This window comes from Urocitellus parryii, chromosome 9, assembly GCF_045843805.1.
Source record: "Urocitellus parryii isolate mUroPar1 chromosome 9, mUroPar1.hap1, whole genome shotgun sequence".
In the NCBI taxonomy this organism is placed as follows: domain Eukaryota; kingdom Metazoa; phylum Chordata; class Mammalia; order Rodentia; family Sciuridae; genus Urocitellus; species Urocitellus parryii.
The window spans coordinates 96,516,220-96,539,029 of NC_135539.1; the positions used below are offsets into that span (position 1 = coordinate 96,516,220).

The window sequence follows — 22,810 nt, forward strand, 5'->3', positions numbered from 1 at the left end:
TCCTGCATGCAAGGGATTCTAACTCTAACAGAAGGAGTGGAGGTGCTGAGAAGTCAACTAATGACTACAATTCGGTGTGATGCTGTTATGATTTGGATATGAGATGTCATCAGAAGCTCACGTGTGAGACAATGCAAGAAGGTTCAGAGGAGAAATGATTCGGTTGTGAGAGTCTTAACCCAATCAGTGAATTAATCCCCTGGTAAGGATTAACTGAGTGGTAACTGAAGTGGTAGGGTGTGGCTGGAGGAGGTGGGAATTGGGCCATGCCTTTGGGGTATATTGTATCTGGCAAGCGGAGACCTCTTTCTCTACTTTCTGATCATCGTGTGAGCTGCTTCCCTCTGCCACATTCTTCCGCCTTGATGTTCAGCTTAATCTCGAGACCTGAGGAATGGACTATGGACTAAGACCTCTGAAACCGTGAGCCCCTCAAATAAACTTTTTCTCCCCTAAAATTGTTCTGGTCAGATCCTTTAGTTACAGCAGCAAAAAAGCTGACAAGAACAGATGCTCAGGGTAGTCTTTATCTTGGGGGTCTCTCTAGAGGAATGATATTTGAACTTAATCCAGGAAGATGAGTCCTGGCGAAGCAGGGAGAGAGCAGAGTGGTAGTTTCTGTCAAATGAGCTAGAGGGGTCAGCAGAAGTGGGGAGGGTGGAGGAGCTGCCCACAGCTAGTTCTGTGTGGAAGACCCATGGGAGGGTAGAGTTGTGATGGTGACGGGCCGGGACAGGAACCAGTTGGTTAGGGTCATTGTGCTGTGCCAAGGAGGTGGGATGTCACTTTGAAGACTAGGTGAGGAGCATTGGAATACTTTGAAGTTACAGGATCAGACTGAGGGGATTGCCGATGGAGAAATTTGGGAGGCTTTAGCTATGATCCAGACTGGAAGGAATAAAGAATTGCATTTAAATCATGGCCATGGGGAAGGAGAGGAGGGAAGTGACTGAAGGGACATTTAGGAGGAAGACTGGGCAGGACATGTGCTCAATCAGTAATCAAGGGAAGGATCTACAGTCATGTTTTGGAGACAACGTTGGGAAATTGCTAGGATATGCACAAATTACCACCCATCTATTACAGGTTCAGGTCGGAGTGTCCCTCTGAATTTCCTTGCACAATGGAAGTCTCATGAGACTCTATTGAAGTTTCTTTCTTCCTTTGCCTTTCCTTTGAAAAAATTCCAGCAGAGAATTCAGTGTTTTTATTGTCCCAGTGATGCGGGGAACTGAAGATGGGAAATGTGGCTGTTTCAAAGTGTAACCAATAGTCTACCAATGAGCAAGAGGGACATGATTGACACCTGCAGCCACCTTCTTCCCACTTGATTTCACTTCCAGATCCTGTTAGATTTGACCCTCCTTCGGCAGGATTCCCAACCCATAACTCTTTCTCTTTCCCCCTGCTGTGGGAATTTCTTTCTTTCTTTCTTTCTTCCTTCCTTCCTTCCTTCCTTCCTTCCTTCCTTCCTTCCTTCCTTCCTTCCTTCCTTTCTTTCTTTCTTTCTTTCTTTCTTTCTTTCTTTCTTTCTTTCTTTCTTTCTTTTTACTGATAACATTCCTAATTAGATGAATTATAATCTTTGATCTGTGACACGTTCATCATTCATCCACAATTGGCTTTCCTTAATTTCCTTTATTTATTATTAATAGTATAATGAACCCTTAAGTTTCCACGGCCTCACTAAACATTAAAACATTATCTAAAACTTAAATCTCTCTATGGGCTGCCATCCCCGAATCCAGAATGGAAGGGGTCACCATTCTGATCTTTCCTTTTAAAATGTGTTTTAGTTCATATATTTATATTCACAATTGCCTCACTAAAAAGGGAAGAGGAGAACCCTACACTTGAAGAGCAAATATACACTTTTGAAAATTGAGTCTGGAGTCCTGTTATGTGTCTCAAAGGAGACATATAGAAGTTTTTATTAAAAACCTAAAAAAATTCCTCTTATAAAACATAAACTTCAGATAAAAAACTGACAATCCAAGAGAACACATTTATGCTCCTGCATGTCACCAAGCAGTCTGGGGGACAAATATTCCTAGATAGAGAGCCCCGGCTGTCTTCTGTGACCCCTGTGAAAGTGGCCATGACAGCTCTAGAGCAGTCCGACCCTCCCACAGAACAAGCAGGACTGGCTGCTTTGACTGGACGCACACCAGAGCCTCTGACATGAAGATAGTACAGGACTCAGAGGGGTGAGGGCAGAATACTGGTGTCCTGTGATCCTCGTGCCTCAGCCTCCCAAGTCACTGGGATTACAGGTGTGCACCACCACCCCTGGCTTAAAAAACATTTTGTTTTTTAGGATACTAGAATTTATAAAAGTTTTCTTGCTAGAGGAAATGGCCCAGTAAAGGAGAAAACTGATGCTGCAGGTGGCCACTTGGCAACAGGGATTGAGGGCAGGCAAGTGTGTGATAAGATGACAAACCCAACAAGAACAACCTCAAGTGTAAGTAATTGGCTCCCAGATTATGCATAATCTCCATGCATCTCTGTAAACTTGAAACTCCCTTGATCTCACACTGGCCTTGAAAAGCACACAGTTGCTATTTCAGGGGCTTCTTTTCCAAAACCAGGAGAATCTCTGGCTTTGCCCTGCCTCTTTTCTGGAGTCTTCCCTATTTATCCAGAATTCTGAACTGTGGCAGCTGGTGGGGAGGGTGAGGTGAAGATCGCAGCCAGCCAGAAGAGAGGTATAGGAGGGTTTGGCTGCTTTCCCCCTGTGTTTAAACCACATTTCAATTCTGATGCCACCCATGTGTGTTTTTTCCTCTGCTGATCAATTCCCAACAACAGCACGGTGTCCCATGGTTTAACTCAGTTCTGACACTAACTGTCTGGGGTTTGCACAGACCCCACAGAGTAAGGGCTCCTTCTTCGAAGACTGCCCACCACTTTAGATCTCATGACCAATGCTGGGGACTCGGTGCCTGCTTCTGTCTAACTTGATTACAAATTGGAAGTTCCTCCAACTCTCTTCTTGCATTTGGTCATTGCTTAGAAGGCTCACAGAACTCAGGCAAAAACATACTTACTAGAATCTTAGTTTATTTTAGAGGGATGCTACTCAGAAATAGCCAGATGGGAGATAAGCACAGGGCCAAGGATTGGGAAGGGGCTTAGAGCTTCTATGTCCTCTTCAGGTGCACGAACCTCCCAGTACCTCCATGTGTTTCAGCCACCTGAAGCCTTTCCAAATTCCACACAGTTCAGGGATTTTCATGGGGGTTTCATCATGCAGACATGATTGATTATCAACACAGTCTTCAGCTCTTCTTCCCTCCCCAGAGAATGGGATGGGGAGAGGTCTGCAAGTTCCAATCTCTGAATCCTGGTTTGCTTCTCCTGGTGACCAGTACCTGTCTAAGAGCCCATCAAGACTCACCTCATTAGAATGAAAGATGCTCCTGCCACCCAGGAAATTCCAAGGGATTTAGCAGCTCTGTGTCAGAATGTGGAAATGAAGACCAGAATACATTTTTTTTTTTTTTTGGAGAAAGAAGTGCTTACTTTTTTAGTATTAGAAGACAGATTGAAGGACATATTGTTATCAAAACAGTAATTAACTTACTAACTCTTTTCCTACAGTGGAGAGAACAGAATAACACAGTGGAGTGTAAGTTTGAGTTTACAAAGCCATCAAACTTGCCCTATTTCCCATAGGCTTAAGTGAAGACTGAATTATCTAAATAACATTGAATTAAAGAAAAAGCACACTTTTTTTTTAGTTTCTCAAAGAACTGAGTTCTTCAAAACTCAAATCTAAATTAAAAAAAAAACAACTTAACATCCTTAAGTTAGTAAATCATCCCTGTTTCCCCTGTTGTTTATCTAAGTTATCATCAATATATTTATTTCTCATTTTAATGTACTTTTAAAAACAATATATAAATCATAATAAAAACTTATTAAAAATAAAAAATAATATTTTTCCATTTCAAATATACAAACTCATTCTATCTTGAAGTAGCTGAGCTGAATTGGTTGTCTAAGATTTTTGTGCGTATTCATGTATTGACATTTACATACATGTAGCCAATTTCACCTGAATATATTTCACATTCGCATGCATAAAAATATGTGGTTTGTTTTGCATTTGTTTCATATAAATTGCATCAGCTATATATGTTGCTTTGCAACCCATTTTTTAAGTCTCACATTTTTTGATTTGTTCTAATTATATACAAGACAGCAGAATGCATTTGACTCATCATACATAAATGGAGTGTAACTTCTCATTCTTCTGGTTGTACGTGATATAGAATCACACCAGTCATGTAATCATATATGTACACAGTGTGATAATGTCTGATTCATTCTATTATCCTTCCTATCCCCATATCCCCTCCTCTCTCTTCACTCCCCTCTGCCTAATACAAAGTACTTCTATATTTCCCTATCCCGCTCCCCCCCTCCTGCTTATTGTGAATTAATGCCCAAATATCAGAGAAAACATTTGGCTTTTGGTTGTTTGGAACTGGCTTATTTCACTTAGTATAATATTCTCCAGCTCCATCCATTTTCCTGCAAATGCCACAATCTCATTCTTATGTAAGGCTGTGTAATATTTTTATTTTATTGCAATGTCACAGGAGATATCCTGGTTATGAATTCCTGCCAGCACCCCTGGACTCACTGAGGAAGAACCTTGGGAACATCCTCACTGCCACTGCCCCATGTAGGCTGTCATCAATTCTTGCCTGGTTCATATCAGTAGTGTTTTAGTTAGCTTTTTCATCACTGTGACCAAAAGACCTGACAAGAACAATTTTAGAGGAGTTTTATTCAGTTTTGAGATCTCAGTCCACAGATGGCCAACTCCATTGTTGGGCCCTAGATAAGATAGAACATCACTGTGGATGGGTGTGGAGAGGAAAGCAGCTCAGCACATGGCAGTCAGGAGGCAGAGAGAGCTCTTCTCAGCAGGGACAAACTCTAAAGGTATGCCCACAGTGACCCACCTCCTCAAGTCACACTCTACCTGCCTACAGTTACCACCGGTTAATCCCTATCAGTGGATTAATCCACTAATTAAGTCACAACTCCCATAATCTAATCATTGAATCTCTGAATGTTCTTGCATTGTCTCATACATGAGCTTTTTAAAGAAAGTTTATTAAACTATTTTCTTTTTAATTTAATTAATTAATTTATTTTGGGAAAAAGGGAAAAAGAAGTTTTATGGTTTTGCTAGCAAGGGAGAAGTACCAGGGGACTCCTGTCCCAGAGGCTGTGGTTCTACCCCTTTTCTACAAGATTTATTCCCCCCACCCCATTTTTTAACTGGGTACATGAGCTTTTGGGGGATATCTCATATCTAAATCATAACAAGCTGCCTCCTAACTGGAGTGAAAAGCTGCACACCTGGTCGGGTGGCACTCAAGGTCCTCTGTTTCTTCATCTTCCTTCTCTCCTCCTGCTCCTGAGCCACCATGGTCACTGATGTTCTCTTGGTACTGGGTGCAGGGTTACTGTTCCCTGCCCTTTCCATACTGCTCTCCTAGTCTCAGCATCCCCTTCCCATAGTCTTTTTTAAAAGGCCTCATCACCCTCCAAGTCCCTGTTCTTTAGCACTGAAATGCCACCTTCTCCACCTTCTCCAATAAGAAGCTCTCCTTATTGCTCTTCAGCCTCAGAAGCCACCTCTCTTTTCTCTGAGTGCTGCCCCGTCTTGCCTTGACACTGAAGTTCCTTGTGGGCAGACAGTGTTTGTCATTTTACCCTTCTACCCCTCATGGACGCCAGTCCATGGTGTTTGCACAGAGGATCCTTGTGGGAGGAAGGGAGGTGTCTTTGGATCCCTTTCAGGCACCATTCCTCCTGATGGCCTATTTCCCAGTTGAGGGTTTCCCCCTGGGAAGTATAGGTCTTGTCTCATGGGAAAAACATGGAATTTAAGTTCAGAAGACTTGTGTTCAAGTTTGCTGCAGGAGTGACCTTGGGCTAACCTGACAACGGACTTGCTCTGAGTCTAATTAACTACGGACCTGAAAGAGCTAGATGTACCTAATATTCCATTCTCACGTTGGGTTTTATATCCTTTGTACTGGGTCAGCAGAATCTGAGTTGGCCACTAGAGGGCAATCTTAGCTGGCCTTCCAGCTGGGCTTCCCTGAGTACTTTCTTGCCTGAAAGGAGGGCCTGAGGTGTGATCCCAAGATGCAATGAGCCATCCCAGAAACCTGGAAAGAGATGAGCCCACAGCACCTGGATCCATCCAGTCTTCTGTTTTCTTGGGGCCTGTTAGACAGGGTTTAGTCTTACAGCCCCCAAACTCCATGGCATGAATGGGGCACTTGATGTCCTGGGCAGATGGGAAGCCAATCTTTTCCTTAGAAACCACCGGTGAATGTTTGGATCACTACAGCTCTTCCCTTCTGCAATACCCTCTCTCCCCATTTAAATTTTTATTGAGGTAAAATTCACATAGCATAAAATTCACTATTTCCAAGAATCCATTTAAAATGTGATCTTTAGCTGTGCAACCACCACCACTAGCTAAATCCATAATATTTCCCTCACTCCCCAAAGGAAACTTTTAGCTATTTTCAGTTAATCCCGATTCCTCTTTTGCCTAATCCCTTGAAAGTAATTTACTTTCTGTCTGTAGGTGTTTGCCAATTCTGGGTATTTCATAACTTTTCATTTGACCATATAATATGTGTCCTTTCGTGACTAGCTTCAACTTACTTTGCATAAGGTTTTCAAAGTTCATCTATGCTGTAATATGGAAGAGTATTTCCCTCCTTTTTATGACAGAATATTATTCTATTGCATACGCCTATTACATTTTGTGTATCCACTAATTCATCGATGGGCATTTGGGTTATCTCCACTTTTTGATTTATGTGAATAATGCTACTATGTGTATTTGTGTACAAGTTTTTGTGTGGCTATATATTTTCAATTCTCTTTCAATTCCTTGTAACACGGGAATGTTGCTGGGAGTTACCATACAACTCATGGCATTCTGATGAAATTCCTGATTGCTTTCCAAAACAGCCATACCACTTTATGTTCTATCAGCAAGGATTGAGACTCTGTAATACCCGTGACACTGAATTTAACCCTTGCTTGCCTTAGCATTCTGAACTTGGGAGTCTCAAGAGGCAGAAACATGCTGCTGGTGGTCACCTCTCCCTTTTCTAAAGTTGTAGTTATGCAAGAAAACAAGCTTTGCAAACTTTAATTATCTGAAGAACACACTTGAGTTCTTGGGTGCAACCAGGGTCATTTATCTTTTTTGCTGCTGAGGAGATCCTACTGCCTGGGTCCTTCCTGTGGTTAAAACTCAGTGTTCTGGCTCACCTGAGATGCACCAAGAAGGAAGCGACATTTACCTGGGCTCTTTGCCAGGAGGTGTTCTTATTAGGTAGGTGCTGCCAGGCGTGTGTCTGCACAGCCTCATCACCTCTGTAATGGATCCTGAGGATTCCTGGCAGGGAGCTGGCACGGGTTCTTGCAGGTGTCTGAGGCATGAGGGAGGAGATAACATCTGTCCAGGTGGACAGAGACAGTGGGCATGGCTGCCTCCTCCTGGGCTCCCGATGGGATAACAGGTAGACGTTTGCTATCTGCTCACAAGAGGCTGCTGAGCAGAGACCTCCCAACTCCATTTGCTATTCTTTTCGTGACTGAGCAAATGAGGGCTCTATTTGCAGTGGCTCAGACCTGCCTGCCTAGATGAGAAAAGGCTTGTTTGTGTAGCATCTGGATGCAGGAGTGAGGTAATTTAGGCAGGTGGGGTGGGAAGGAGATTGCTAACCCCAAAGGAGTTCTCTGGTGGGGAAAGAAAATTACCAGCTGTGCTTATTCGGCAATTGGATGGAGGAGGACTTGTTCATTTTTGTCAGTCTAAAGGGAATGTTCTGGGGGAGGCATAGTGAAGAAACAGCATGGGAAAGCAATCCCAGGAGATCCTTATTCACCAACTAACAACCCTGCCGGGAGGTGTCATGTCCATTATATTTGGTTTAGACATATCCAGCCAGTGGACATCTTTGATCTCTGGGAGCAGCAAATATTTGCTGAGACCCTCCTTTGTTTCAGGAGCTATTTAGGATCCAGGGATACAATGTTGAGCAAAATTAATGCTGGTAGTTGCCCTTGTGGAGATCAGAGCTGAGCGGGGTGGAGGGGAATCATTCAGTGACTGTAGGGTATTTCAGTTGCTATGAGAGCATATGATAGCCCATAAAAGGAAAAACGACTTGGTGTGGAGTGGGGTCTGGGAAACCTTTCCTGGGCACCTGGCATCTGAAGAATGAGCAGAGGATGGGGGTGAGAGAAGAACATTTCAGATGAAGGGCACAGCAGGTGGAATCCAGATGATCTTCCAGGTTTGGAAAGAAAGCCAGGAGGGGAGAACTGGGAGGGAGGAGAGGCCCAGGAGACAGGAGGAGAGGTGGGCAGGGCCACTCTGATCCTGGACTAACTGGCTGTGCAAAAACTCCCTTGTTCTTTTCCCAAGAGTGGTATGCAGCCACTGGGGAGCTTTCTAGCATGACAGTGACATGGTCAGGTTTGTGTTTGAAATAGCCACTCTGGGTAGAGTGAAACCGCTCATGGACATCCATCCCAGGATTCAAATGATTAGGTGGTGGATTTTTAAAAAAATGAATATTCTTTTTTCCTTTCCCATGCAGTGTTGCTGGATTTCTCCTAGAATCCTTACCTCAGACCTACCAAATAAGAACAAAATCCTTGAGGGGGATTTTTGTCTGGATTGGATGGAGTTGTGGTTCTGGTTTTAGGGAAGGCTAGGTCCATCATATAAGATGATAATCAACTTTGTGGGCTGTGAAAATATAATAATGAACACCTGATCAGCTGAATAGTGGGGAGATGTCTGATCAAGGTAAAAAGGATGTTAAGGGAATGAAGTGGAACCCCCAAGGGGGCAGGGGCCATACTTAGTCCTTCAGATATTAACTTGAGCCTCTGAAGGTCATTTTGACCTTGAATTTCTGATGAAACCTGAGATATCACAATTTTTTTCCCCTGCATACCTGGGAAGAAGACCCTGTTTTCTGCCCACTCAGACCCACCCACCTAGTTAAGTGCTGAACATATGGATGGTCACTTGCTTGAAGGTTATTGCTGGAAGCCTTAGGGGTAAGCTGGTCCAGAATTTCTAGAGTGTGGTCTTCGGACCTGGTATTTGCATTGTCTGTGAGGTAATGGTTTAAAAACTGCAGGTTCTGGGTCTTACCTCAGACCTACCAAATCAGAACTCTTTATTTTCCGAGTGGGGGCAGTGGTAAGGCCTGCTAGGGAATCACCATTTTAAGCCAGTGCACCACGGGATTCTTATGCATGTTGCATTAGTTTCCTGTGGCTGCTGTAATAAATTAGCACAAATGTGGTGGCTTATAACAACAGGAACATAATCCCTTACTGTTCTGGAGGCTTGAAGTCCTAAATCAGCCTCCTTGGGCTGAAACTAAGGTGTTGGTGGGGCCACATTCCATCCAGTGTCTGGGGGCTGCCAGCATTCCTTGACCTGTGGCAGGATCTCTCCAGCCTCTACCTCCCTGGTCACCTTGACTTGTCTTTTGTCTGTTGTCAGGTCTCCCACTGCCTGCCTTTTATAAGGACATTTGTGCATTTAGGACAGGATAATCTCCTTATCTCAAGAACATTAATTTAATCGTATCTGCAAAAATCCTTTTTTTTCTGAAAAAGGTAACACTTACAGATTCCAAAGATTAGGACCTGGTCTCTTTGGGCGTTCATTATACAGCCTGCCATGTGCACTGAAGTTTGAGAGACATTGATAAGGTGTGCATCCTTAGGGTAGATGGGGTCTAGGAAATTGGAACCCAGAGAGATGTGACTAATCCAAGGACATACAGCCTGTCATTGACTTCTGAGATTAGAACCAAGATTCCTGATTTCTGGGCTTCTCTTTTTGGTCTCCACTCTGAGGAATAATGATATCTGACATTTGCTAAATGCTTTCCACGTAGGATTCTATGTAAATTCCCTGTGCTACTTCATCAACTTTTCCAAACAATCCTATGAGATAGATTTTCTGATTATCTGCCATTTTGCAGCTGAGAAAATTAAGGGGAAAGAGGTTAAATAACTGGCTTGAGGTGATAGCTAATTACTGGTGGAGCCCAGATTAATTACTGGTAGACCAAGGCAGTCAGAGGCCAAACCTTTGTTCATAGGTTGAACCGCCTCCAGTCGGGTTACTCTGAATCAGCTCCATGAATCACCTCGCTGGTATTTTTGCCTTCCTAGAAAATATGAATCCAAGCTTTCCTGGAGAAAAAGGAGATGGCTCTAACCACTTACCCTCCACCTACTCAGAGCCAGGTCTCCAATTCCTTGGAGAATTTTTAACAACCTTCTCATCTCTACAAAGGGTCCACTGTGAGGTGAGCAGGCTTTGCAAAGAAAAGTGGTAGAGGCCCTGGTGTATTTCTTAGGCTAAGAGCCTGGGATGTGCACTGGAAGGTTCCCTGACTCCGAATTGTCTGTGAAAGGTAAAGGAGATTGTGAGGCAGACTTGTTCGCACCTTGGGTACATATTTGTCCCTGGCCATGACTCACTTCCCTCTGGAGCAGAGCCCTAGGTGAAATGTTTACCTGCTCCACCTCTCTCTGCGCTGTCTTATAGCTCCCCTCCCAGTGGGGCAGGAGTCTGAGAGTGAGGAGCATCTCTGTCTTCCTGTCCACCCACAGAGCCTATGGTCATGGCGGCCCTGGCAGCAGGAATGTCCAAGCAGCGTGCAGTGGCTGAGGGTCTTGGCTCCAACCAGAACGCTGTGAAATACTTGGGCCAGGACTTTGAGACTCTGAGGCAACAGTGCTTAGAATCAGGAGTCCTATTTAAGGACCCAGAGTTCCCAGCATGTCCATCAGCTTTGGGCTACAAGGATCTTGGACCAGGTTCCCCCCAAACTCGAGGAATCATTTGGAAGCGACCCACGGTAAGGGGTGAGGTTGTAGCGGAGTGTCTTACAGGGCTGAGGGGCCTTGCATCTATCTGGTCAGGAGTTGAAGAATCATGGCTTTGGATTATAAATTTTTGGATTCCATATTTCATTTTTTTTTTTAGGCAGTGAGTTATTCCAGAAAGAGGGTGCACAGGCTTTGGAAGTAAACAGGTTAGATTTGAATCCTGACTGTGCAGACCTTGAGCAGATAACTTAGCCTCTCTATGAGTTTCAGTTTTCTCATCTGTAAAATGGTCTCCTGGCACTAGTCTTCAGTGTTGATATAAGAACCTAGAGGTAAATCTGAGTATAGTGCCTATCATGTAAGAGGCACAGAATACATGGTAGTAATTATTGCACAGTGGCCCCTGGACCAGTGCCCAAGGGAAATCAATGCTAAATGTAGGAAGCCTGGAGTAAGTGATACAACAACTTTACTGAAAGGTACAGGTTGCTTAAGGTCATGGATTGCCATTGTTTTATCAGGGCTGACAGGTGGAGAGGACAGGTGGGAGCCATGCCTCTGTGGATGCAGATAGAAGGCTCCCAGCTCCTGGATGCTGCCACTGATAACTGCAGAAACTCAAAGGCAGAGGATGGAGAATTGTCTTCCCAGATTAGGCCCAGAACCCATCACTGTATGACCATTGTCAAGGGGATTTAACCTCAGGGAAAAGAACCCCATCCAAAAAGAATGGCTGTGAGAATTGAAATGCTCTATTTAGTGTCTGGCACCTGATATGGTCTCAGGGCTATTGAATGGATATCCTCAGGAGCCCTTAGCCCAGGGCACCTTTTTTCTTCTAAAACATGATAAGGAGATCAAGTCATGGTTTCTATTCCTGGAAGTGGCTGAAAAAGGAACATAAGAAAAGTTCAAAATTATTCTCATCATTTAATTGATCAAAATTATCATTTAACTCCAGCAATTCCTTCTGTTTTGTACCATAGTCCCCCCGCCCCTCCTGAGAGCGACTCCTGCCCACCACAGCCTCTCTTCCCTTACCTTGCGGACACCTTCAGTTTACCCTGGAATGTTGGGAAAAAATCAAGGCCTGGGATTACACTTTTATACTGTAGTTTCAAGAAGTGATGCTCAGGACAGAATGAAGCATGTACTCAGCAGAGGCACAGAGGATGGACTGTAGAACCTGAGGTGTTACCTCTGAATGATGGAGAGATTTGAGGGAAGAGGAAACTTTCGAGTGGCTTGGGGGAGGGGGTGCTGTGGGAATGGAGAGGGGTCATGAAATACTTCATTTCATGACCAAAGTCAGGTGTCAGTTACCCTTTGCCCAGTTTTTCTCTTTCCTTTGAAAATCTTCTTTTAATTGATTTTATTTTTTTAAATACACGACAGTAGAATGCATTACAATTCTTATTACACATATAGAATACAATTTTTCATATCTATGTATATAAAGTAGGTTGACACCAATTCATATATTCAGACATGTACTTTGGATAATGATGTCCATCACATTCCACCATCCTTGCTAATCCCGTGCCTCCTCCCTTTCCCTCCCTCCCCTCTTCCCTATTCAGAATTCATTTTTCCTCCCATGTTCCCCCTCCCTACCCCACTATGAGTCCAGCCTCCTTATAGCAGAGAAAACATTCCACACTTGTTTTTTTTGAGATTGGCTAACTTCACTTAGCATTATCTTCTCCAACGCCATCCATTTACCTGCAAATGCCATGATTTTTATTCTTTTAGTGCTGAGTAAAATTCCATTGTGTATATATGCCACATTTTTTTTTATCCATTCATCCACTGAAGGGCATCTAGGTTGGCTCCACAGTTTAGCTATTGTGAATTGTGCTGCTATAAACATTGATGTGGCTGTGTCCCTGTAGTATGCTGTTTTTAAGTCCTTTGGGTATAGACCGAGGAGAGGGATAGCTGGGTCAAATGGTGGTTCCATTTCCAGATTTCCAAGGAATCTCCATACTGCTTTCTATACCTGTGCACCAATTTGCAGCCCCACCAGCAATGTATGAGTGTACCTTTTTCCCCACATCCTCTCCAACACTTATTATTGTTTGTCTTCATAATAGCTGCCATTCTGACTGGAGTGAGATGATATCTTAGAGTAGTTTTGATTTGCATTTCTTTGATTGCTAGAGATGATGAGCATTTTTTCATATATTTGTTGATTGATTGTATATTCTCTTCTGAGAAGTGTCTGTTCAGGTCCTTGGCCCATTTGTTGATTGGGTTATTTGTGTGGATTTTTTTGGTTTTTTGGTGTTTAACTTTTTCAGTTCTGTATATACCCTAGAGATTAGTGCTCTATCTGATGTGCGAGGGGTAAGGATTTGCTCCCAGGATGTAGGCTCTCTGTTCGGCTCACAGATTGTTTCTTTTGCTGAGAAAAAACTTTTTAGTTTGATGCCATCCCATTTATTGATTCTTGGTTTTGATTCTTATCAAGGAGTCTTATTAAGGAAGTTGGGGCCTAATCCTACATGATGGAGATTAGGGCCTACTTTTTCTTCTATTGGACACAGAGTCTCTGGTTTAATCCCTAGGTTATTGACCCATTTTGAGTTAAGTTTTATGCATGGTGAGAGATATGGGTTTAATTTCATTTTATTGCATAAGTTTTCCCAGCACCATTTGTTGAAAATGCTATCTTTTCTCCAGTGCATGTTTTTGGCACCTTTGCCTAACATAAGATAATTGTAATTTTGTGGATTAGTTTCTGTGTCCTCTATTCTGTACCATTGGTCTAGCAGTCTGTTTTGGTGCCAATACCATGCTGTTTTTGTTACTATTGCTCTGTAGTATAGTTTAAGGTCTGGTATAGCAATGCCACCTGCTTCACTCTTCCTGCTAAGGATTGCTTTAGCTATTCTGGGTCTCTTATTTTTCCAGATGAATTTTATGGTTGCTTTTTCTATTTCTATGAGGAATGCCATTGGGATTTTGATCGGAATTGCATTAAATCTGTATAGTGCTTTTGGTAGTATGGTCATTTTGATAATATTAATTCTGCCAATCGAAGAGCAAGGTAGATCTTTCCATCTTGTAAGGTCTTCTTTGATTTCTATCTTTAGGGTTTTGTAGTTTTCATTGTATAGATCTTTCACCTCTTTCATTAAGTTGATTACCAAGTATCTTATTTTTTTTTTTTTTGAGGTTATTGTGAATGGGGTAGTTTTCCTCATTTCCTTCTCAAAGGCTTTGTCACTGATATACAGAAATGCCTTTGATTTATGGGTGTTGATTTTATATCCTGCTATATTGTTGAATTCATTTACTAGTTCTAGAAGTTTTCTGGTGGAGTTTTTGGGTCTTCTAGTGTTAGAGTCTGTAAACAAGTCAGGATGGTGCCTGGAATTTTGCCATGGGGAGTGGTTTGTGAGGTGGCTCCAGTGAGCCATTAAGTGTGGAGATTTCTTATTGGTTGACTGCTGTATCTAGTTTATGTTAATTAAGATAAGTTGTGTGAAATGTATATATAGCCCTCCTGTCCTACAATAAACGGCTCCCACTCCTGCTGTATCAATGTACACAAGTTGTTCGTCACCCCCCGGTTATTTTGCTGCAGCCGGACTTCGGCATTCTAGGTAGCCAATAGTGCTAATTTAAGTTCTTCTTTTCCTATATATATCCCTTTGATTTATTTCACCTGTCTAATTGCTCTGGCTAGTGTTTCAAGAACTATAGAAGTGGTGAAAGAGGGCATCCCTCTCTTGTTCTAGTCTTTAGAGGGAATTCCTTCAATTTTTCTTCATTTAGAATAATGTTGGCCTGAGGCTTAGCATAGATAGCCTTCATGTAGATAGCCTTTGTCAAATGCTTTTTCTGTGATAATCTAGATGATCATATGATTCTTATCTTTAAGTGTATTGATGTGATGAATTACATTTTTTGATTTCTGAATGTTGAACCAACCTTGCATCCCTGGGATGAATCCCACTTGATCATGGTGCACAATCTTTGATGTTTTCGTATTCAATTTGCCAGAATTTTTTTGAGAATTTTTGCGTCTAGATTCATTAGAGACATTGGTTTAAAGTTGTCTTTCTTTTATGTGTCTTTGCCTGGTCTTTGGATCAGGGTGATATTGGCCTCATAGAATGAGTTTGGAATTACTGCCTCTTTTTCTATTTCCTGGAATAAATTGAAGAGTATTGGTATTAGTTTTTCTTTAAAGGTCTTGTAGAACTTGGCTGTGTATTCATCTGGTTCTGGGATTTTCTTTGTTGGTAAGGTTTTGATGGCTTTTTCTATTTCCTCACTTGATATTGGTCTGTTTAAATTGTGTATATCTTCCTGACTCAATCTGGGCGAATCATATGACTTAAGAAATGTGTCAATGCCTTCAATGTCTTCTATTTTTATTGTAGTATAATATTTCAAAATAATTTCTGATTATCTTCTGTATTTCTGTAGTGTCTGTTGTGATATTATCTTTTTCATCACGTATGCTGGTGATTTCAGTTCTCTCTCTTTCCTTCTCTTCCTTAGCATGGATAAGGGTCTGTCAATTTTATTTATTTTTTCAAAGAACCAAGTTTTTGTTTTGTCAATTTTTTCAATTGTTTCTTTTGTTTTGATTTCATTGATTTCAGTTCTAATTTTAATTATTTCTTGCATTCTGCTGCTTTTGCTGCCAGTTTGTTCTTCTTTTTCTAGGGCTTGAGATGTAGTGTGAGGTCATTATTTGTTGACTTTTTCTTCTTTTAGGGAATGAACTCCATGAAATGAATTGTCCTCTTAGTAATGCTTTCATAGTGTCCCAGAGATTTTGATATGTTATGTCTATGTTTTCATTTACCTCTAAGAATTTTTTAAATCTCCTCCTTTATGTCTTCTGTGACCCATTGTTCATTTAGTAGCATATTGTTTAGTCTCCAGGTGAAGGAGAAATTTTTATTTTGTTGTTGATTTCCAATTTTATTTCATTATGATCTGATAAAATGCATGGTAGTATTTCTACTTTTTTGTATTTTCTAATAGTTGTTTTATGGCATAGCATATGGTCTATGTTAGTGAAGGATCCATGTGCTTCTGAGAAGACAGTGTATCTGCTTGATGCAGGTTGAAATATTCTATATATGTCATTTAAGTCTAAGCTATTGATTGTATTATTGAATTCTATAGTTTCTTTATTCAACTTTTGTTTGGAAGATATATCCAGTGGTGAGAGAGGTGTGTTAAAGTCACCCAAGATTATTGTGTTGAACTTGAGTTTGTTTGATGAACATAGCTGCACCATTGTTGGGGCATATATATTTATGATTGTTATGTCTTGTTGGTCTATGGTTCCCTTTAGCAGTATGTAATGTCCATATTTATCCCTTTTGATTAACCTTGGCTTGAAGTCTACTTTATTTGATATGAATATGGAAACCCCTGCTTGCTTCTGCAGTCCATGTGAGTGGAATGATTTGTCCCAGCCTTTCACCTTCAGTCTGTGTATGTCTTTTCCTATTAGATGAGTCTCCTGGAGGCAGCATATTGTTGGGTCTTTTTTTTTTTAAATCCAATCTGCTAGCCTATGTCTTATGATTGGTGAGTTTAAGCCATTAACATTTAGGGTTACTATTGAGACACAATTTGTATTTCCAGCCATATTTGTTTATTTTTGTTATTTTACTTGAATTGGTTTTCCTCTTTGATTAGTTTTTTCCTTTAGTGTACTACCTCCCTCTGCTGATTTTCATTTCCTCTTCATGAAATATTTTGCCAAGGATATTTTGTAGTGCCGGTTTTCTGGCTATGAATTCTCTTAACTTTTGTTTATCGTGGAAGGTTTTTATTTCATCTTGAAATCTAAAGCTTAATTTTGCTGCATATAAGATTCTTGGTTGGCACCCATTATCTTTCAGAGCTTGATATATGTTGTTTCAGGATCTTTTAGCTTTCAGGGTCTGGGTTGAAAAAATCTGCTGTTATCTTAATTGGTTTTCTCTTATATGTAATCTGATTTCTTTCTCTTGTGGTTTTTAAAATTTTCTCCTTATTCTGTATGTTGGGCATTTTCATTATAATGTGCCTTGGTGTGGGTCTGTTGTGATTTTGTACATTTAGTGTCCTGTAGGCTTCTTGAATTTGGATTTCCAATTCATTCTTCATGTTTGGAAAGTTTTCTGGTATTATTTCATTGAATATATTGTTCATTTCTTTGGTTTGGACCTCTATGCCTTCCTCTATCCCAATAACTCTTAAATTTGGTCTTTTTATGCTATCCCATATTTCTTGAATGTTCTGCTGGTGGTTTCTTATCATTTTCACTGTGTGGACTATGTTCTTTTCAAGATGATTTATTTGATCTTCATTGTCCTATCTTCTAAGTGCTCTACTCTGTTGGTGATGCTTTCATTTGATTTTTTAATTTGGTTTATTATTTCTTTCATTTCAAGGATTTCTGTTTTTTTTTTTTTTTGTATAACCTCTGTCTCCCTGTTGAGATGATCTTTTGCTTCTTGGATTTGTTTATGTAGTTTATTGTTGAAGTGATCTTTCACTGCCTGTATTTTTTTTATGTCTTTTTTTTTTAGTTTTTTTATTAGTTGCTCAAAACATTACAATGATCTTGACATATTATACATTTGATTCAAATGGGGTACGTGTATAGATTGCAGGATCACATTGGTATTCTTTGAGGTCCCAAAACATTTTGTATATCCTGAAATCTTTCTCTGTAATTTTTTTCTGCTATAACTGCCAATGCTTCTAATGATGTGTTTCTTCCCTTTTCTTTTCATGTTGCTCATATGTTTTCCTTTCCAGCTCTGTGGATCTGGTGTGTTATTGTTTTTACCCTATAGATTTGTAGTGTTCTTGTAGGGTTCCAAGATCTCTCCTTTGTGGGGAAGGACAATGTTAGCAGATCCCAATATCAACAATACATCGACTATGAACAAATTTTTGTTATTAAGACATTTACAGTTTAGTCTCAATGTCTAGAAATGTTGGATTCAATTATTTTTAGAAATATAATCAGTAGTATTTTCATAAAAAGGTTTACAGTTTCTGGAAGTGGACAATAAACTGGGGGTCAGGCATAGGACAATATGTTGAGGAGAGAAGATGTGAGGGTATATAGTTAATATATCTTAGGAAATGTGAAGAAGAAATCTAGTGAAGAGTATTAGTAGCAGGAGAATAGATAGGAGGTAATTTGGGGTAGACAATTACGTGGGAAGACAGTAGAGTACATAAAACAAACACATATGTTTTTAGAAAAATAAAGGATGTTAAAATAGTATAATTTGGAGGGTGAAGGAAGAAGAAAGAGAAAAAGGGAAAGAAAGAAAGAAAAGAGAGAAGAAAAAGAAATAAAAAAGAAATAGAAAAAAAAGGCTTATGCAATTCCTCTATATTATATTATTCAGCTGACTCAGTTCTCAAAGTCCTATTTCATGCAAAGTTCTTGGTTTTACATATGTTGGGGATGTGAGGGCCAGAGGATAGAAGGGTAGAAGAGAAAGAAGAAGAGGAAAAAAATACTCTTAGAGATCCACTTCTTTCTCTTCTCATCCAGTAGGTGAGGTTGTCTCATCCAGTTGGTGTCTCTACCCTCAGGATGGTGTAGGTAACTAGGGTGTGAAGACTGGACCTGGTGTGGAGCATCCGGAAGCTGGGAGTGCTGCCCACCAGTCCTAGCAGGGAAATAGCACCTCACGGGTCTTTTTTTGTGACTTGAGCCCCCGGTATTGTCTCCCTCTCTTGCCTGGAGATTTCCCAAATCCTGATCTCTCTGTTTTGCTCTAGACTTTAGTCCCCTCCCCTCTCTTATTTATCAGGTCCCAACTGCGGACCTCTTACCCCCAGGCTCATACCAGGTGGGTGGTGCCCTGTTCACACTGCACTCCTGTCCAACTAAGAGCTGTTCTTGTGTTAGGTGGCCATTGTGCCAAGGTAACGCTGTTGGGGAGGAGGAAGAATTGGAAATCAGTTACCTGCTCAAATGGCGACCTGATCTGATAGTCACGCCCACCACAAAATGGCCAGGAAGGTTTTCCAACATGGAGTCGGTCTGCTTCCAGCACGGGGTGTCTGGTGATGTGGGGAGAGCTGGGCGATGGCCTTGTGCTGTGGATAGGTAGCAGCCAAGTGACCTGCGTGGGAGCAGAAGGCAATCTGGAGTTCTGCAGCAGAGGTGCTGACAGGTATTTCTGCTAAGCCGCTTGTGAGCCATGCAAGGGGTAGAACTGCGGGCTTTGTGTAGGGGTCCGGAGAATTTCTTGAGCCCAGAAGCTCTGATTTCTGCGCCGGTGGTCTCTATGCAGATGGTTGCAGCACTGGTGATTTCTGCAAAAATCCACCGGCCCCTGGAGATCCAATCTGGGAACTGCCCCCATCTAATATGACAAGAATGTTGAGCCAAGATGGCGGAGGTCTGCTTTCAGTGCTGGGCTGTCTTGTGAGGTTGGGGGAGCCAGGCGATGGCATTGTGCTGTGGGTAGGTGGCAGCTGAGTGACCTGCGGGGGAGCGGGTAAAGTCTTGGCAGTCTGCAGATGTGTTTTTAGGAGATTCTGTTAAGGCACTCACCAAGTCTTGTGTGACCTAGAACTTCGGGCCTTGGGTCCTGCTCGAACACTGGGGCCTGGAGCCCTGAGTGGGGTCACAGCGCTGGTGATTTCTGCAGAGAGCAGCTGTATGGGGGTCCTCTAACGCTCTCAGAGATGCAGTATTCCGACTAGGCGAGATCTGGATCACAGAGTAACATAGAATGCTGCCTCCCTCTGGTCTGCCATCTAGAAACTCTCCTTTGAAAATCTTAAAGCCCTTAACTAACTCCTCAACCACATTGCCTGCTCTCCCCTAGACCGTGTCTTCACCTGGTGTCACTGTCTGTGTCAACTTAGTAATTTTAGGTTGGATGTGCTGATTTGTACCTGTCAAGAGAGGCAAGAAAATCAGAGAATGAAGCAGTGGAAACTGATTAATGTGGAATTGAAAGACTCCTTTTTGGGATGTTCAAGTGCAGGTCAAAAAAATAAATGTTGTCAGAATTTAACCTCTTCCTCCCCAATTACCAAGGGGGAGTTATCACATGGCTGCCTTCAGCCACCCTCATGCTCACATTCCACAAAGCTATGTTAGAGGACACAGCCTTATCCTCTACGATCTTGTAGATTGTTAAATAGACTCCTGAGTTCATGAAGATGATTGTATCTCTATTGGGGATGGATGTGTCTTGGGTTCTGAGAAAACTGGCCTTTTCTTAAATGCTTTATCTTTTTCTCCCAAAAGGCCTCTCAGGAATCTGCAAGCAGATTGGAGTGTTCAAGAAATGTGGTTTGCTAAAGTTTGCTTGATTGATCGATTGATCAATCAATGAATCAATTTATCTACTTCCCTATCTAATATTTATTTATTTACTTTTAAGTTGTGGTAAAATATAGAAAACATATAATGTACCATCTTAGCTATTTTAAGTGTACAGTTCAGTGGCATTAAGCACATTCACATTATTCTGCAACCATCACCAGAACTCTTTTTATCCAGCAAAAGTAAAACTCTATACTCATTGAACACTAACTTCCTATCCCCGCTCCCCCATTTTCTGGCAATCACCTGTCTCTATGAATTTGTCTACTCTAGGTCAAACTTCACTACTCATATATGTGGAACCACAAGGGATCTGTGGTATTGTAACTCACTTAATTCACTTAGCAAAATGTCTTCCAGGTTCATCCAGATGTAGCATGGGTCAGGATTTTCTTTCTTTTTATGGTAGCAGGGTTCCATGGTGTCTACATGCCCTGCTTTATTTACCCATTCGTCTACAGTGGACACTTGGGTTGTTTCCACTTTTGGTGCTTGTGAATAATGCTGCCATAAAAACAAATGCACAAATACTTCTTTTAGACTCTGATTTTAATTATTTTGGTTATATACTCAGAAGTCAAGCTGGTAATATGGTAATTCTATTTTCAAGTTTTTGAGGAATCGCCACACTGTTTTCCACAGTGGCTGTGCAGTTTCACATTCCCGCCAATAGCTCTCTGGAATTCCAGTGTCTCCACATTCTCACCAACACTTGTTGTTATTACTTTTGGATAATAGTAATCCTAATGGATGTGAGTTGCTCTCTCACTGTGGTTTTGATTTGCATTTCCCTAATGACTAGTGATTTTGAATCTTTTCATGTGTTTATTGACCATCTTCTTTGGAGAAATGTCTGTTCAAGTTCTTTGACATTTTTACTCAGGCTGTTTGTTCCTGTGCTTTTCACTTTCTTCCTAGGTTTAAAAACCTTAAGTCAACTGCTTGGATGTGGCTCTTATGATCCTGTTTCCCAAAGGGATGTTAAGTTTTACAGAAAGGAGATGAGAAGGACTGAACACATATGTAAATGTTTTTCCCTCTCAATAATGAATAAATCCTGATCTGTAGATGTTTTCACCCTGCTGAGTGTTTCTACTTATTCTTAAGTTGCTGAGCAAAAGGTTTGCCTGGATTTTGTCCCAAGGGTTGGAAAGACAAGTTTGCCCAGGTGAAGGTCTCAAGACTAACTTGGGTTTTCAGGATGAATTGCTTTTTTTAAAAATTATTATTCAAAATCTCAAGGCAATTTTTTTCTCAGGGTATTGGGCAAGAGCAACAATCCTATCACAAAGGAAAATGGCTAGCTGTGCAGATCAGGGAATGCTTTTAACAGCTGCTTCTCTGCATCCTGGTTTCTGGTTTTCCCACTGTGCTGGGGTCAATGCCCAGCTCAGGCCCCTATAGTTTGACAAATGCCCGTGTTAGTGGGCCTCGTGTGGCTTAGTCAATGATACTGTTCTCTGAAGTGTCCATTTTGGGGCAATTAAGCAATTTATTGATCTTAAGAAGAAATACAGAGAGAGAGGAGTGAGACCACATCAGTTGCATAATAAGGACTCAAGAGACAAAAGGAGGAGTTGAATTGTGGGGAGGTTAGAATAAGAATGAGCAGGAGAGGCCTCCGTTTTGAACTTCCATTCTTTCTTTAGCTGCTCCCCCTTGGGTTAGTGAACCTGGAGTTTCTAATTCAGCCATGATTTATTGCATGCTGTTATATGCAGGGATTAGGGCTGAGAGAGACCTTGTGGAGCTGCAGAGAGAGACCCATGGACAAGCAGATGACTGTTAGGCAGCAGAGTGGTGAAGAAATGGGCTTGGGTGTCAGATGGATCAAGGTTCTGGTCCCTTATCTGCTACTTACTAAATGAGTGACTGTGGATAAGTTATTAAGCTCCCTAAGACTCAGTTTCCTTATTCATGAGATGGGAACCATAATACTACCTACCTTCTTAGATTATTGAGAAACTTGACTGAATGCTTAATTTTAGCAGAGCTTAGGAGATCTATTAAATATTCATATAATGTGCCAATGTCACATGAGTAGTGTGAGGGGTGCTGAATATACAGCTCAGGGAGTTATTTTGGAAGCGTCATCATAGTCGGTAGCTGAAGGCATGGGTTTGAATGATTTCACAAAGAGAGAATGCTTAGGGGCATGTGATTGATGTATCAAATGGGACCATTGCAAGCAGGTGGAGGAGGGGGCTCAGGGGTTCCCAGATTATGAGGAGAGTAGAGCAGAGTTGAGCAAAGGAACCCATCAAGGAAACTAGAAAGAAAGATTTAGAGAGGTGAGGAGAAAAGCTAGCAAGGATATGGAAATCAAGGAAACAGAGTTTTCTGAGGGAGAGAAAGACAAGAGTATCACATGTTAAGAAGCAGTCAGTAGCACGGGAATAGAAAATGTTCATTCTGTGATTACTGGTGACTTTGGTGAGATTAATTTCCTGGAGGTGTGGAGGAAAAAGGCAGATTTCTGGGAAGTGATGGGTGAACGGGTGATGGGGAATGGGAGACTACTTTGAGAGAATGTTTAAGGGAAGAGATTCTTGAGAA

The 22,810-nt window shown here is 41.5% G+C and overlaps 1 protein-coding gene across 1 annotated transcript in view; it reads left to right on the plus strand.

Moving 5' to 3' along the window:
- Window positions 1–10,718: 10,718 nt before the first annotated feature.
- Window positions 10,719–22,810, plus strand: part of Capn8 (calpain 8) — a 76,238-nt gene continuing 64,146 nt past the window's right edge. The window contains exon 1 of the mRNA XM_026407148.2: window positions 10,719–10,955. Coding sequence (XP_026262933.2) covers window positions 10,719–10,955 — 237 coding nt within the window. The remainder of the gene's footprint in view (window positions 10,956–22,810) is intronic.